This window comes from Crocuta crocuta, unplaced genomic scaffold (assembly GCF_008692635.1).
Source record: "Crocuta crocuta isolate KB4526 unplaced genomic scaffold, BGI_CrCroc_1.0 scaffold288, whole genome shotgun sequence".
NCBI lineage: Eukaryota > Metazoa > Chordata > Mammalia > Carnivora > Hyaenidae > Crocuta > Crocuta crocuta.
Genome location: NW_027532607.1, coordinates 232,686 through 250,617, shown reverse-complemented (window position 1 = coordinate 250,617; position 17,932 = coordinate 232,686). Strand labels below are relative to the sequence as shown.

Below are 17,932 nucleotides of genomic sequence, written 5' to 3'. Positions count from 1 at the left end.
GATGATTACTTTTTTACATATTTTTCCACATTTTCTGTAATCATGTATTTTGCAAATAGAAACAAAAATAACAATTTTAAATAGTTTTTAAAATATTATAAATGTTTATTCATTTTTGAGAGAGAGACAGAGACAGAGCATGAGCAAGGGAGGGGCAGAAAGAGAGGCAGACACAGAATGTAAAGCAGGCTCTGGCTCTGATCATGACCTGAGCCAAAGTCGGATGCTCAACTGACTGAGCCACCCACGTGCCCTAAATAGTTTTCAAAGAATAGTTATGTTAAAGAGAATAAAAGATGCAGTGAGTTCCCAATTTTTTAATTAAAATAAATTTAAAATATAAAAGTAAATCTGCAGAATGTTAACAGCATTTATCTTTAGGTATTATATGGCATATATCATAGATGTGATAGCACATAGTTTATTTTTAATTTATTTCTATTTGTTTTACAACTTCTGCTCAGTTAATATCTAATGTTTTTTATAATGAAGTAAAAAAAAGCATTAAAAACATTATATTTTTTTAAATAGTTTTGTGAATACCAACCATATCTAATCCTGAATTACATTGTACCCATCATTTATATTAACCATATGTAATGGTTTTCACATGTTCTTTTAATCTCTGATAGGTTTGTTGTTGTTGTTGTTGTTGTTGTTAAAAAAAGAAAAGAAAATGTATAGAATATACTTCCTTCTTTGGTTCCTAATAGGAGACTTAAGTACTTGACTACAAATTGTTAGAAAGTCCATGTTAACTTAACCTAATGAATTATTAGCATTTGAAAGTATTTGCATCTATTAAAGGTTCACAGTACATAAAACTATTTTCTTATAATGATGACTCTGTACTCAACAAACTCAGAATGCAGAAGAAACCGCACCCCCTTGACTATTCCTTCTATAAACTCTGTCTCTGTTCTCCCTTTACTGTTAGGAAGAAGTAATCTGTTTTCATGTGACATAACAGAATGTGAATCATGCTCACTTCTTTCCTTCGTTTACCCCCTTTCCAGTTGGCCTCTGAGTGGAGTTAACTGTTCAGCCATATAATGACAAACAAACATTAAACCTGCTGCAACTGGGACAGTTCTGTCACCAAAACTCAGGGAAAATGGGAGAGAGTTACCCTTCACTGACTTAAGACATGTATTTGATAATTATGAATTCTTCCTTCAAATAGAAATGTGTGTCATTGATCAGGTTGTTATTTGGTGGACTATTCACATTCATTAGTAAATAAGGTGTATTTTTGTTTTATGGCTGTTAAATATGAGGTTCTGGAGTGCCTTTTCAGTTTGCAGAATTCTGAGAATGCCTTTGAGAGGGCAGCAGCCATGATTATACTTGCTGTATTTATTAGTCAAAATGCAGCAAAATCAATCCGTGAAAGCTTTGTTTCAATTTTTTAAAATTAGTTTGTTTAATAGTATATTCAAGTTATGAGCTTTAATAAAATTTCTTCCCTTTGTAGCTCGGTGCTAACAGTGGTTTGCATATAATCATCTTTGATGAAATCGATGCCATCTGCAAGCAGAGAGGGAGCATGGCCGGTAGCACCGGTGTTCACGACACTGTCGTCAACCAGCTGCTGTCCAAAATCGATGGGGTAGAGCAACTGAACAACATCTTAGTCATCGGTAGGTTTGCTTTAAAAAAAACAAAAGTTCTATGATTTCAAAAACATGAGACTTACAGGTTCTGAATTAAGATCTGAGTAGGTTGTAGTTACATTGTATTGGCCATGTTTCCAAATTAGAATCAAGTGATATTGGAGAATTTGACTGTTTTAATGTCTAGCCTTAATAGGACAAATAAAAGATGGGTTTTAATGACTCATGGGTGTATGCTCATAGCTCAGAGATGAAAAAGACAGCACAGTGTAACGCAGCGGTTTTCAAATTGCATCCTATAGGCCTCCAGGGGCCCAGGGGTGCCTCAGGGTCCGTGAGCAAGCTTCCGATCATGCATCCCAGTTGTGACTGCTTCTTTTAACTGTTTCATTTACTGAGATTCTTCTTAAGATGACTTTTAAAACTAAACAAGACTTCTGCTACTTAGGAAGGTTGAAAACCATTGGCCTACAGAAAAGGAGAGGGACTTTGAGGTTAGACCAACCACATTCACATACATTGCCCTTCTCTCACTTTGATAGGCTACTTATCCTCTCTGAACCATACATTCTCTTTTTAAATATTTGAAGTTTTCATTATATTTATATTTCATTGGCAGTGTAGTGAAATACTGAAGCAGAGTCTTCAGGTATTATTTGTTAAAACAGATCAAGAACAAATAATATTTTTATTTGAAAGTAATTGGCTTTCTATTTGATATTTATAGAATGTCTTAGCTTGTTAGAGAAATTACTAGTCTTACCTATACGAAGGGACATTTTATCTTATTTTTCAACTTTGTTGTTTTGTTTTAAAATTTGTGCTCAGGAATGACCAACAGACCAGATCTGATAGATGAGGCTCTCCTTCGACCTGGAAGACTGGAAGTTAAAATGGAGATAGGTAAGTAGGTCTGTCACCGATTGGGAGAAAGGTGTATATTTAGAGTTCATTAGTAAGAGCAAAGTCATACAACTTCACGTTAGTTAGAAAAGTTGTATATCACGAGGAGCACATGTTTACCTGCTTAAGTACCTATCAGAAAAACATTGGGATTATAATAATTCCTATTTTATTTTCAATTTTATCAGGCTTACCAGATGAGAAGGGTCGACTACAGATCCTTCACATCCACACAGCGAGGATGAGAGGGCATCAGTTACTCTCTGCTGATGTAGACATTAAAGAACTGGCTGTAGAGACCAAGAATTTCAGCGGGGCTGAACTGGAGGGCCTGGTGCGGGCAGCACAGTCCACTGCTATGAACCGGCACATAAAGGTCAGTAAAATCAACGGGCGGCTCAGTCGGTCGAGCATCCGGCTCTTGATTTTGACTCAGATCATGATCTCACAGGTTCATGGGATTGAGCCCTGCTTCGGGCTCTGCGCTGACAGCCTGCTTGGAATTCTGATTCTCCTTCTCTCTCTGCCCCTCTCCCACTCCCACGTGCTCTCTCTCTCTTTCTCCAAATAAATAAATAAAACATTAAAAAAAAAAAAGGTCAGTAAAATCAATAAGAAATTAGGAGCCTGCAGCTCTATAAGTACTATGTCAGTGTTCTTTCTTTTTCCTTTCAAACATGCCAAGGGCTATGGTAATGCTGACTTTTGATAGAGAAGAGACATGGTAAAAATAGGAATAGTCAGGTGCCAGATCTTCAGAGTGGCAGGAAGAAATAGAATTGTGGCATCTGCCCCATGGTAACCGCTGACACATTTGCCTTCGATTGACGCCATCTGATACAGACACGTGAAGATGAAGATTTTGAAGGATTTTATTTTTAAATCTTTGTGCTATGTTAAGTTGTAGCACGTCATAGGAAACGGGTTCTCTACAACGCTGGAATTGTGGGGGCTGCTTCATTCAGCACATGCAGCGAACACCTGCCATTAAGCTAGAGACACAGCATCGGATGTTTATCATCTGATAAACCATGACCTCTCCTCTCAAGTTCAGAGTCAAGCAGATGGACCTGTCTGCAAATTAGTACGTTATTGATATTATGATAGAAATACATACGAGGATACTTTTATGCTGATAAAGTGCTTTTGAATCTTTATCATTCCCTCTCCTCTTCAGGGATGGATGGATGCCTCCCAGGTTTACGTCTCACGTCTTAAAAGTTTCTTTCTCTCACTTTCAGATTTATACTAAATACCTCTACCTGGATGTTTTATCAGGTCTCAAATTTAATATTCCAAAACCTGATACACTGTCTTTTTTTTTTTTTTTAACTACTTTTCTTGTTCATATTTTCTTGTTCATCCCAGTTTCCCAGGCTTTAAACTTCAGGATTATCTTTAACTCCTGTCATTCCACTGTGTCCTACGCCAAGTCATTTGCCAGATGTCACTTTTGTCTTGGGGTGTCTTTCAGTTTCTACTCACTTTCTGTTGGATTCGTCTTCCTGTTTCATATTATTCTACCCTACAGAAGCTTTCAGCACAAAGTACAGACTTCTCAGCCCGATCTTTAAAGTCCTCTAGATCTGACCCCTGACACTGGCCTTTCCAAATGTGTTCCCAGTTATGCTCCTTACTTCGGCCAAACTGAAGTACTCATTCGTCATCAGACATTAATTTATTTTTTTTACTTTTTTGCTTTTGCAGAAGTCTTTGCCATGTATGTTTACTTACCTTTTTAATACCTAGTTCCCATACCACCACTTTCTTCAAACCTCTTCTGATTTTTCTCCTTCAAGACGTATGTATTGTCTTCCTTCTTGAAGTAGTAACATATTGCTTTACGGTACCTTCAATTGACTTTGGTTCACTGTAGATTTATTCAGCACCTACCCTCTGCCAGCTGCTGTGTGTCTTAAGGCTACACTTAAAAGATGTAAACCGCCTGCCCCCGAGCAGCTCACAGTTTAATCCCCCCATTCAGGAACAGAAAGTACAGGAGAGTTAAGGAAGTGAAAGCATGTCAGAGCTGGTCAATATGTGGGGTAAGAGGGTGCTTCACAGCGGAATTTCCGGGTGGATGTGTCTCTTAGTGGTGTAGGACATTTCAGATAGAGGGCAAAGGGACAGAGACACAAAATAGCATGGTGTGTTAGGGTAATTCAGTATCGCTTCAGCATAAAAGGTAGCGGAGGGGAGGTAGAGAGAGACGTGAGGAACAAGTCAGGAGACTAAAGCAGGGAGTGGAGCACAAAGAGCCTTTTATACTGTGCTAAGAAGTATGGACTTTTTTCCTGTGAGTAGTGCTAAGCCATTGAAGAGTTTTAAGAATAGCAGTGACATAGTGTTAAAACAGAAGCTCGCTCTGACAGCTGTGTCGAGTGGAGTATTGAGGAGAGTGGAGTTGGCAACATCCTATCACTCGTTCCAACCTGAGGATCAGCAGCCTATGGCCTGTAGGCCATATCCAGTTAACCACCAGGTGTTACATATAATGTTTTCTGGGAACACACCCATGTATTTATGAGTTATCTGTGGCTGCCTTCATGCTACATTGGTAGAGCTGAGTATCTGCAGTAAGGACTGCATTTCCTACAAAGCCCAATATAGTTACTGTCTCATTTTCTACGGAAAAAGTCTGTTGACCCCTGTTCTAGACTTTAAGTCCATATCTTATTCATGTCTGAATCTCCCCCAGTACCCCAAATAGGTCTAAATACTGAGAACAGAGCAGGTGTTTGGTAAATACTTACTCAAACCAGTAAACTCATGTATGTATTCTGAATTAAGCTCTACCCAGAAGTCATAATTTCCCTACATATAAGTGACTTTGTTCTAGCTCAAGAATGCCAAAGGTCAGGATAGTGTGGAAATACAGTTTTGGGTCCTTATAGAATGAATCCATCCATCCATCCATCCATCCATCCATCCATCCATCCCTTCATCCTTTCTCCTTGCCATAAGAAATGTCTAAGTTAGAAGTGATGGGGACTTCAGGAAAAACTGTGTGAATGATATGAAAATTGTTCCCCACTGTACTGATCTTTCATCTCAGACCACATCAGTGCATCTTGGTATAATCCACAGTGACTGGTGTATTATTCAAGTTTTCATATGCACTGGCCACCAGATTATTTTCTTAGTCACTTGTCATTTTTACCACAATAGTCCCAATCCAAAATGTCACTCTAAGCCATTGTCTCACTAAGAAACACACTTTCTTCAAGCATGTCGTTGATTTATCTACACATGAGGCAATGAGGAATGTTGGAAAGATCACAGATTTTATAGTCAGCAGGTGTGGCTGTACATTACAGTTCTTATACGTTTTTATTTCTGTCGAGGGGAAATAACTACTTACCTCATCAGGTTTCTGCGAAAATTAAATCAGATACTATATGTGGAAGTGCCTTACAAACTAGATAAATATTAATTATTTCCAGTTTTGTTTTTATTGGCTGATTTGAGAGCATACGATATATATCCTTTCCAGTGTCTGAGTTTCTGAATTTGTTGACTATTTGCAGTTACAATTTTTTCCACTGTCAGTGTTAATTACCGCTGTATAGAGTATGTTAGCCTTCAGATTTGCAAGTAAGAAGTAGTGCAAATAGTTGATTTTCTTTCCTTCACTTTCCCCATGTGGTTACTTTTAAACTTAAGGTAATACATATTGACTTGAGATCAATGTCTTTTGTACCAAACAGCTTTTAATTTCGTACACTGTCTACGCTATATCTAATTCAAGGGGACTATTTAGGCACTTCAGAGAAGAGATTTATAGGACACTAACCCTCAGCCCCAGAAAGAAAAAATGCAAACATCTATTTCCTTTTCTACATTTAAAAAAATCTGTCATCAAAACACTGTTTTCGCAACAAGATTCCTCAACTGAACAAAAGGCATTCAGTTGGAATATTTCCATCGCTGTAGATGTTTATAGCTTTGCTAGTAGTGACGGACGAATAAGTATTTAATTTGAAGCTTATGATCTAAAGTTAATATAGAACTTTAAAACATCCACAGCATTCAACTATTTGTTCTAATGCCCTGTCTCTGCATTATAAAAAGCCAGTATTGGTTATATTTTGCTTCCTTTTCAAAAGATTTAGACTTAAATAAACTCAGGTGGACTCAACTAAATGAGTCTTCCCTGTTAGACTGTTGTTGTTGTTGTGTTTTTTTCAAGTTTTCTGAAACAAGTGGAAAATCCAGTCATAAACACCTGACGTTCATGTCATTTGTACTTGAACCCATGTTTATGGTCAACTGAAATTCATATGACGTTTGGTTGTTTTTCTCTTGAAAGGAATTTCTGCTTCAGGTAGAAAAGATTCATAACTCAGATTTCTTCTGCTCTAGTCGGTTGTAAGGAAGTAAATGGACGACACACACGCACACAAGACACCAGACACTTTACACCTGAATCAAAGCTCTGATTTATGCTTGCAGAATTTCAATGACATTATTTCTTATTTTCTGTAGAATTTTGATTGATTAAGGTCCTTCTACCCTTAATTTCAGAGGAATGATAAGAACTTTGAAAGGTCAGATTTAAAAGGTTATGAAATTTAAGGTTGACCACTTGGTATTTGCTTGTGTTGAAATACAAGCTTATTAGTTTCTGCAGGCATAAGTTGAAAGATGTTGCCTCATCTATATTGATCCACTGTTATAAATAAAATGTAGAAAAAAATTACAGTAATTCAGACAAATGAGAAAAGGTTTTCTGAATGAGTAAAAATTCAGAAGTGTAGTATATTTTAAAATTAGATTTTACTAATATTGATAAAATAGTAAAAGTTAGCTAAGAGAAGGCCTTAGAGANCTAAGCGAAAGTCGGACGCTTAACCGACTAAGCCACCCAGGCGCCCCATTAGAGAACTTATTTTAATGAATAGGTAGGAATAATTTAGAATATTGGTTGTTTATAGTTAGGTAACTTCTGAACTTCCTGGAGTGCCTAATAACAATTTGTTCTAAAATAACTCTCCCCTAGCCGTCTAATTCACTTTTAATTCATTGAGTGAGTCCTTTCTTAATAGTAAAAAGACAAGTTTCACACAGTTTCAGTCCTGAAATCTGCCATGCTTTTTTGGCAAATGTGGAAATATAAGAGTTTCCCTTCATATTGTTATATGTTTCTATCATTTGAATTTAGTTTCCTCCAGCAGAGGAAATGAAAACATAAAACATCATCATAAAAACTCAGGGCTATATAGAGCGGGGACATTTGGAACAGCCTGGTGGCTTCACTGGGGTTTTAATGTGATTGTCAGAGCTCCTTCACTTTCACCTGAGAGTTTACACCTTGTCAAATCCTTTAAGATGTGTCAAAAAGTTTTAATCAGAGTTTAAAGCCTTTATGTAAGACTATCTAGGAAGGAAATCTTATATCCCTTAGTTAAATTATCCTATCCTCAATTTAAGAAAACGTACAGGCTTCTATAAGGATAAAATGAGATGAGTATGATGAAATGAGAAAGTATATGCAAACATGCTTTATAATCTATAAAGCACTATAGAGATTTCTATATTATGAACTGAGCATTATAATTTTTTCAGAGAGGTGCTGTTTCTCATCATACCATTTCCTTCCTTTAACATAGAAATGTCAAATAAAGGGGCATCTGGGTGGCGGCTCAGTCGGTTAAGAATCCAACTTCAGCTCAGGTCATGATATCATGGTTTGTGAGTTCGAGCCCTGTGTCGGGCTCCACACTAACAGTGTAGAGCCTACTTGAGATTCCTTCTCTCTCTCCTCACTCTCTGCCCCTTCCCCACTTGTGTTTTCTCCCCCCTCTCAAATAAATAAACTTTAAAAAATCAAATAAATTTGATTAATATTTATCAAGTGCCTAATATGTGCCAATGAAAACCCTATTAATAATTTAAATGCTAATAGTTCTCCGTTTTTAGGTAGATCTCTTATTACATCTATTTAAATTTTATTTGTTACTTTCTTTTTAAAAATAAAAAGGGCCTCGGTGGCTTAGTTAGTTAAAGCATCTTACTTCGGCTCAGGCCATGATCTCACAGTTCATAGTTTCGAGTCCCACATCGAGCTCCTTGCTGACAGCATGGAGCCTGCCTGGGATTTTCTCTCTCTCCCTCTCTCTAGCCCTCCTCCACTCACACTTTCTCTGCAAATAAACACAAACAAACAAGTAAATAGAAGTCATGTATGAATACAATTTTTGCAGAATACAGTCTTTTGCAGAAGATTATAGGATGCCAGATTATATAGGGAAAAGTGAAAAAGGCTGTCTCCAATACCCCTTGTCTTTCCCTCTCCAGAGGTAGCCAGCATTGGGATGTATCTTTATAGTCTTTTCTTTACATTTATAGTCATATGTACATGTGCTTTAAAAAAAAAAAAAATTAATGAAATTATGCTACAGTTTATATTTTTTACTTGACAATATATATTGAATAACTTTCCATCAATATGGGTAAGTATTCATTATTTTGGACACATGCACAGTATTCTAGAATATTATAACATAACTTAAAAAGTAAGATCCATGGGGCGCCTTGGTGGCTCAGTTGGTTAAGCGTCCGACTTCGGCTCAGGTCATGATCTCATGGTTCACGGGTTCGAGCCCCGCATTGGGCTCTGTGCTGACAGCTCAGAGCCTAGAGCCTGCTTCGGATTCTGTGTCTCCCTCTCTCTGCCCCTCCCCTGCTCACGCTGTCTCTGTCTCTCTCAGAAATAAATAAAGCATTAAAAAATTTTTTTAAAAAGTAAGATTTATGAGGTCAGGAACCCGGGTTTACATTATTAGGTCATTAGTGTCCAAAACAGTGCATAACTGTTGTGAAAATGCTTGCCTGTGTCTCTAAATACACGTGAGAATCATTTTCTAGAGGAGATGGCCGGATGTATGTTCTCTTCTCATTTCTAGTGTTGCTGGTGAGAGACATGCCGGTTTTACTCTGGTTTCTTCGCAGGTGACCTGGTTTTGTCTCTGAAAAGGTTTCTAGGACTTCCTCTCGACCTATAGCTTTCTGATGGTTTATAGCAGTGTGTCTAGACAGATGGGGGATTTTTTCGTTCATCCCAATTAGCTCTCATTGAATCTTTTAAACTGCAAAGACCTCCTTTTTTCAGTTGCAGAAAACATTTTTTCTTCTGTCTTTTATTGTTTTTTCTCTATCATCCTTTCTCTTCTCTCCTTCTGAGATTCCTCTCAGATCAGTGTTAAATTTTTGGATATAACTTCCATGCTTTCTAACCTTTCTCTTTCACTTTCTGTCATTTCATGGGATTTGGGGCAGGAAGGGAGATAAAAAAATGTATTCTGTTTGCTGTCTTGATCCCATAAGGCTGATGTTTTACAAAATGTTCATCATTTCATTTGTCTCAACAATCTGTTCCTAAAGGAACATTACTCATATTTTGTAATAATCAATGGAAGGTTAATACTGCTTAATAATTCTTTCATTTTATAGTCAGATTTTTTTGAAGATACCTTTTTTAAAAAACATAGTGCCACTTACAAATTAGACTTACTTGCCCTGTGCTATTGGGAGTGAGCCCAGTCACATTAAAAAAAATTCGTTGGTATCTCAATCACTCATCAGGTCCAGGCAGCTCCAAGTGCTGATAAAGGCCTTGATGCTTCTCCAGATGTCTCTTCTAAGTGCTAGCTCCAGGTGCAGCAAGCAGAATATTTGGAGCAGGCACGTGGATTCTCAACCACAAAGTATGAGTACAAATCAAAGTTGTAGGACCTTGGTCTTCTAGAATAATGGTTCACAAACCTAGCTGAGCATCAGAATCACTTGTGGCACTTTAAAAAATATAAATGCACGGACCCTCTATTGAACCTGTCAAATCAAAATCCTGAAGGGAGTGAGGCTGGGCTTCTGTATATCTTTAAAGGCTCTAGAGGTTATTCTATATGTAGCCAAGGAGGAGAACCACTGTTCTTGGAGACCCTTTGTGTGTATTTTCTTCTCCTTGTGCCTTATTTTGAAGGGGAAAATAAAAAGCTATCCAGCATTCTTTGGTACAAATGTGTCCTAGTTTACTTAACTGGTACCCTCTTAGTAGACACTTAATTTGCTTCGAATCTTCTGCTATTACAGATTACTCTAGCAGATATCTTGATATGTGTAACTTTGCCTACATTTGTGGATATATTCATGGGATAAATCCCTAGAAGGGGAGTTGTTCAGGCAAAGGTTATATCTGTTTGTGAATTTGAGAGAGATGTCTTTTGTCTGTGAAAAGATGCTTTTAAGTCCCCAGGTATTACATTCTTAGACTAAAAATAGTGTTAAATCTTGGAAGTCCTTAAATTTTGTTTTCCTTTCTGATTAGGCCAGCACTAAAGTGGAGGTGGACATGGAGAAAGCAGAGAGCCTGCAAGTGACAAGAGGAGACTTTCTTGCATCTTTGGAGAATGATATCAAACCAGTGAGTTTGAATATTGAGTGATGGATAAGCTAAAAAAAAAAAATAATCAAAATCGCCATTTTACCTAGTATTCTGTAAGGTTATATGATATGTACTTTTAAAAATCAGGAAATCTCAGGATTGGAAGTGTCCGTAGGAGAAATATTTGCACATTAATGCTGAAAGCTGGGTAATTCGTACTTATACTGAAATTATTTCTCATGGTAGGGAGATCACCATCTCAGAACACTTGGTATTGTCAGACTTAATATTTGCCATTCAGTTGGATGTAAAATGAGTTATCGTTTGGCCTTGATTTGCATTTCCCTGATTGCTTATGAATTTAAGTATCTCTCCATATGTTTATTGGCTGTATGAGTGTCTTCTGTGAAATGCTATTCACGTCTTTTGCCTATTTTTCTGTTGTATTATTTATTCTTTATTTGGTCTAAGTTCTTTATATATTCTTAATAATTATGTGTTGAAAATATGTCCTTTAAAGACAAAAATCAATTTGTTTTAGCCTTGCCTACTTTTTTAAGACTATTGTGACTTTTAAATATAAAATAATTACTTTCCAAAATTACTGAGCACTGGAAATGTTTTAATCTTTTGCTGTTATTGCTTGTAAAGTTATCAAAAATATTCGAGCCCAGCCTAACTGATCTATTCCAAGATTTTTTTCATGACAAATAATTTGGCTACCCGGAAGGGGAAGCTAAGATAACTTACTTAGTTAAGTAATTAATAACTTTCTTTTATTTATTCCAAGGGTCCGGGGGATAAAACAAAATAAAATGACAGAATAAGGAAGGAACACTCATATATATGGTTAGCCTGGAGGGTCACTGTTTCCTGGTTCAAGTATCTTAAAGCTGCTGCTGTGAAGCTTGCAGTGTATACTTGGAATAATTAAAGACAAAAAGCCAGCCAGTCTATATATTTCCTTCAATAGCCATTCAGCCAGTGCTTACTAGTCTCCTCCGTTATAACTTTTTACAGGGCCATCACATTTCCCATATCCAAAACAGAGAAGGATAACTTTCTTCTGTATGCAGGAATCAAAGGACTAGTGCATTCAAGGACAAAAGGGTGGTCTGCAAAACTATTTGGTGGCAAAGTAACAGAGTAATGAGACTGCTGTATATTGTTGAGACAGTATTACAGAGAATGACTTTCTGGGAGGTGCAGGTTCTAAAGAACTGTTAAAATCATTCCATCTGTTGGCTAATGAAAAATTGACTTTTTGAGTGCTGTGATAAATTTTTAAAATTTGAAGTTCTCAAGGTACGTGACCTCTGGATTACGTTGAATTATGTTTTCCTACTCATTTCTTCACTTGTTAACCTTTTAAAAACACAATTCAATTAAGTCACTAAGTGCTAAAGTTACTGACTACCCTTGGCAGCTGATTTGGTGGGAGTTTCAGTTTGAACCTAGAAGTTGAAAATGAAGAAGGATGTGATTTAAGCTCTAATATGTAGCACACAAACACACAAAATTATTATATATCACACAAAATTATTATATATAGTAATTGCTTTTATTTCCTTTTTCTAGTACTTTAGTCTTTCATTATAGTTGCTTGTTTCTACATTCAAAATCTTATATCTACACACATAAACTTATATTAGTGCCATTTAACTTCTGTCCCCTACCACCAAGCTGATGTAGACAAGATCTCAGTACCACTGCGTTTCCCATTTTAATCTGTGACACTTACAGTCAGTGTTAGGATAGTATCTTCGTCTACTGAGCCACCTGTTTCTAAGTTTTAAGTCCATAATCTTTTTCTCTCTTTGTTCTTAACAGAAGTGTACTCCTTACAGAAACAAGCACATTGGAATGTACCCTTTTTCAGGGATTACAAGTGGTCGGGTTCTTATAGAATTTGACCCTAGAGTCTATGTTTTATTCCATTAAGTCACCCGAAGCAGCTTCTGCCCCTCCCACCATTGGGTAAAAGTTTAAATGAGAAATTATAAAATAATGGTTTTTTGTTTGTTTTTATTTGCTTTTTAATCAATGTGGGATATTGCTCAATACTTTAAATATGTAGGAACTATTACTCATCTTTTATATTTTTAGGTATTTTAGTTTTTATACTAATACTCAAAATGCTTTAAATTATACTTTTCCTCTATAGGCATTTGGCACAAACCAAGAGGATTATGCAAGTTACATTATGAATGGTATTATCAAATGGGGCGATCCAGTTACTCGAGTTCTAGAAGATGGGGAGCTGCTGGTTCAGCAGACTAAAAATAGTGATCGTACACCACTGGTTAGCGTCCTTTTGGAAGGTGAGAAAGAATGAGGAGATGGCATTAAAAGCTAAAAGAAAACAGCGTTTTACAAAGTTATTTATTTAGCACATTCCAAAAAAATGAATTACTTTCAGTTCTAAACCTATTCATGATCTAAAATAGTAATCCAGTTTATGTGCCAATATTGTGCACAAATTAAAATGTTGGGGGGGTATGTTACTAATGAATGATAGCAACTAGTTTTCTTGTAGGATTGCATTGAAACTTCTGTTACTTAATAGACTGTGATACCACGTACTAATTGACTTAATTAAATAAATATACACTAAGTATTATGTTATGTAATAGACTATATGATACCACATAGTACTCAATTCAATTCAATATCAGATATGATCGCCAAGTTTCCAGTATACATGACCTGGTCAATGGTGCTGTGTACTAAGATTGGGAACACTAGTAGAGAAGCAGATTTCAAGAAGAAAGATTTTGAGTTCGGTTTTGGACATGTTGTGTTTGAGGTTTCTACAGGAGAATTGAATTGGAAATGTTGAGGATTCCATTGGATATTTGGGCTCGGAAGAGAGTTCTGACTGGCGATTATATTTATGAGTTGTCTGTATATAGACTGTTGTTGAGTCCATGGGGCCGGGGGAGGTTACTTACAGAAAAGGCGTAGGTTGAGAAGAAAAGGGGGCTGAGAACTGATCTCTGAGGTTTGTCAACATTTAAGAACCAATAAAGCAGAAAGAGTTGACAAAGACTGAGCAAGAGAAACCAGAGAGGTAAGAGGGAGAGAAAGAGAAGGTGCTACCACAGAAGCCAGGAAAAGTATTTTAAAAAAGAGAAGAGTTCTCCATTGTATCAAACATTCCTAAGAGGCCAACAGACACAGTGTCTGTTGGATTTGCTGACATAGAGGTCATTGATGACCCAGATGGGAGACTGTTCCATGTAATAGGAATGGAAGCTAGAGGGTGTGTTTGGGAACAGAGGGGAAATGAAAAGTGGTGGCCAGTGTAGATAATTACTTAGAGAAGTTTCATTTTGAAGGGAGAAGCAGCACTAGTGTTGAGCGCTCTGAAGTCCAGAAGGTGTTTTTGCTTTGTTTATGAAACTGTTAGGTAGACTAGGGCACACTTAAATACTGCTGGGAGGACGGTAGGGAAGATGAAGAGATGGAACATATGGGGAAGAGGATATAATCAGTAACGTCAGGTTCATGGGAAGGAATAATAGTTGGTTTATGGATGGAAAAGGGACACATCTTCCATTTCACAGAAGGGAAGGAGAAGATGTCTAAATGCAGTTATATTTATAGATTTGGCTGCCTATATGAGAAGGCCTAAACCTTTAAAATTTTAGCTTTTTAAGTCACATTTGCTTCTAATAAAGCAGTTTTCCCCTGTCCCCAATATTATCTCCTAAGAAGATCGTATTTTTTTGTTAGACAAGTGATTTGGTAGAACTAATAATGTGAGTACAGATAATGCATTTGAAGGCATTCTCCTTTTATTTTTTTTATAAGAAACAAAACCCTTGCATATTACATATTTAGCCAGAAGTTTGAAAGATTAAGACTATGAGAAAGAAAGAAGGAATGTATTTCATCATACCTTTGAGAAATGCTAATCAGTTCATTAAGTTTAGTTGCTAATAAATAAGAGAAAACATGTCTGCTATGAAATTGTGTCAGGAAATGTTAATGAGGAACTAGTTGAGACCTCAGTACACTGTGGATAAAAGTTTAAACTTGTTTTATTCCCCTTTGCTTGGGTTGGCTTTTTTCCCCTGACTTGCTCATATCTTTGCGCAGGCCCTCCTCACAGTGGGAAGACTGCTTTAGCCGCAAAGATTGCAGAGGAATCCAACTTCCCCTTCATCAAGATCTGCTCTCCTGATAAGATGATTGGCTTTTCTGAGACAGCCAAGTGTCAGGCCATGAAGAAGGTATCCAGATTTTTACTTTCATTTGAATCTCCTATCTCTCAGATACATGTGTGTACACATGTCCGTATCTATCTATCTTTGTACCTATGTATATGTAAAAGCCATAGCAGCTATGTTCTTCTCAAGTGGAACTACATTATCAGCGGAATTTGGGGGGGAAACAGGGACTGTCTAGGTAGATTTAACTTTGTAATGCATTTTTATTAGCATTCCTTTACCTTCTAAATTATGTTTTGTTTAATACATATTACTATTAATTTTCATCTCTTAAGTTTGTTATCGACTTGATTGAAAGAAAGATCAAATTAAAAGTATTTGAGTAGAGTGGAGCGAATTCATTTAGGATTTTTTTTTTAATCAGTGTACAAACTCAAACTTTTGGGGATCAGTTAGGTTGACTGTGTAGTTTGGGAAAGAACAGAGATATGTCATTTGAAAGACATTCTCAAATCCCCTACAAACGGATGGTGATAGAGTAGGTAGTAATCAGAATCTGCTTGGCAGCTGATGCAGGCCTCATCCTTTTTCTCTCCAAGTGCCATTTGTCTCTTTCTTAACATGGCTTCTTAGAACCATCAGTGAAAGTAAGAGCAACTTAGACTAGAGTCCCAGAGTTGAAAGGACTCTAAGACATCTGGTCCCTCTCACATTCGAGCAAGTGCCATAGAAGGTCCATAGGATAGCAAGTGGCTGCTCTTTAAAAAAAAAAAAAAAACAAAACAAAAATCAATGATAAGACTTAATGGCTGTTTCGTGGCACCTGGAGCCAGTGTTCCCATCGATATTCTGGTTTGATATACTCCTAGACAGTGAAGAAATTCTTTTTTATATCTAGTCGAAGTATTTCTTTTACTTAAATCCATTTTTCATGCTTGAACTTTTATAGCTATGAACTGACTGTAAGTTAAAGAAATGTGGGAAAATCAGAATCCGAGAAAAGAGTCTTGAGCATTGGAGTGCTGCCTGGTTAAAGACAGCTCAGCAGTTCTTTAACCTTGTTCCTAGGCCCCCACTTTATAAAGATACAGGTTACGGTGACTTTAGGGTTGTTTTTTTTTTAAGGAAAGAGACTGAAGAGGAAAATATANTCGGACGCTTAACCGACTAAGCCACCCAGGCGCCCCGAGGAAAATATATTTTAAAATATATATAAATTGAGAAGCCAGCTTCTTGTTTGTGCAAGTGGCAGAAGATCGTATGGTGCTTGAAATGGGTGGAGGAGGCAGACAAGTTAGTTCATACAAAATAGTCTTGGCTTCAGGAGTAGAACCCAGTGATTTATCTCTTATATAGAACACCCATTGCTCATCCTGAAAAGTGCTCTCCTTAATGCCTGTCACCCATTTGACCCAGTTCTGATCAATATTTTTTATAAAGGTCTTTGAAACTGAGTGTGAAAGAGAGGGAAATGTTGCCAAACACAAAGAGAACCTAAATTTCGTAGTTGATTCTGTGTCAGAGATGAGACCGGTAGTATCTGTCCTTCCAGGGAAAATCTAGACAGAATCACTAGAACCAGTAACTTCCCTAATGTAGATAGCGGTTGCTTTTCTTTGTTTTTATATTTTTTTTCCTTCTCAGGGGAACCCTTAAAAAACTTCCTCTGGTGAAATAATAGTCCTTGGAATCTGTGGCCATTGAATGTACCACTTAATTGAACAGCTAATTCTGTTTGTATTTCCCTAACTCCATCTATTCCTTATACTTGTTCAAAAGTAGTAGTCTTCCGTGCAGATGGTAAATTACTCCATTGCTTTTCACCAGCTGCCAGTTTCTACCTCAGATGTACTCTGAGATGTGGGTGGATGGTCCTAGTTTTTCTATAAAGTTTTAAAAAAGCACTTTAGGCTCCTACAGATCAAAGCTCCTTTGTAAGTGTGAGATATTATCATTTTTATTATTTTAATCTTTTGCAAATTGACTTGAGGGGGATAGGTAATATGTGCTGGGTTTAGAGGCTTAAATGGTTAAATTAATGGCTTAATAACTTATGATTTAATCTTTAAATTGTTAAAGCCTTTCAAGGTAGTTTTAGATGAGTGGAAGGCTAAGGAATATAAAAATAAGTGTCTACACAAGCTTATTCAAAATTGTTTCGATTCATGATTCACTGTCTGGATCATCCATGCACATTTAAAGTTAGAAAAATTACTTCCATGTCATCAGTATTATAAATTCATATTAGACTTTTCGGGTTTTCTTGACAAAAAAAAAAAAAGAAGAAGAAGAAGAAAAAAAGTCCTTCCGTGTAACTAAAGTACAGAACAAAGAATGAAGCATAGGAGTCTTAGAAATATATTAGAAATATTGCAAAATCCTACCCTGCAAATAGTTTTCACATTGTTGCCTAATGATAGGTTGACAAAAGCCCGAGGGCTCAAACCAGTCTAAAGGTGCTAAGTCTTCCAGGCTCCTTTTGAAAATGAAATATAAATGCCATTCCTCAGTGCTTCTGGTCTACCGCCCACTGCTGTTCTCTTCCCTCCATTTTTAGTGTAAGGATGGGAAGAAGATGTTTTCTTTTCAGAGCACAAATAATTTATAATTTTTAATTGATTGTGGAGAGGACGTTTCTTTCCTTTTAAGTGCTGCCCCCTCCCCAAAGACGGAGCTTTTTCTGATCACAAAAATAATTTAGAAAATACAGAAAGGAACACAGAAGAAAATAAAAAACAATCACATTTTTCCTTCAGTGTTCTTCTGTACTTAGACACACACACAAGTGCATTGTTTATTGGGGATCACATTAGACATAGTGGTTGTTTTGTTTTTAAGTTTATTTTATTATTGGAGAGAAA

At 36.7% G+C, this 17,932-nt stretch overlaps 1 protein-coding gene across 2 annotated transcripts in view; it reads left to right on the top strand.

The window, feature by feature from the left end:
• The window catches only part of NSF (N-ethylmaleimide sensitive factor, vesicle fusing ATPase), a 344,592-nt gene that overhangs the window by 286,810 nt on the left and 39,850 nt on the right, over nt 1-17,932 (top strand). For both annotated transcript variants that reach the window (XM_077780453.1, XM_077780452.1), the window contains exons 10-15: nt 1,475-1,640; nt 2,442-2,516; nt 2,705-2,892; nt 10,843-10,938; nt 13,064-13,220; nt 15,001-15,134. In XM_077780453.1, the coding sequence (XP_077636579.1) occupies nt 1,475-1,640; nt 2,442-2,516; nt 2,705-2,892; nt 10,843-10,938; nt 13,064-13,220; nt 15,001-15,134 (816 nt within the window). The remainder of the gene's footprint in view (nt 1-1,474; nt 1,641-2,441; nt 2,517-2,704; nt 2,893-10,842; nt 10,939-13,063; nt 13,221-15,000; nt 15,135-17,932) is intronic.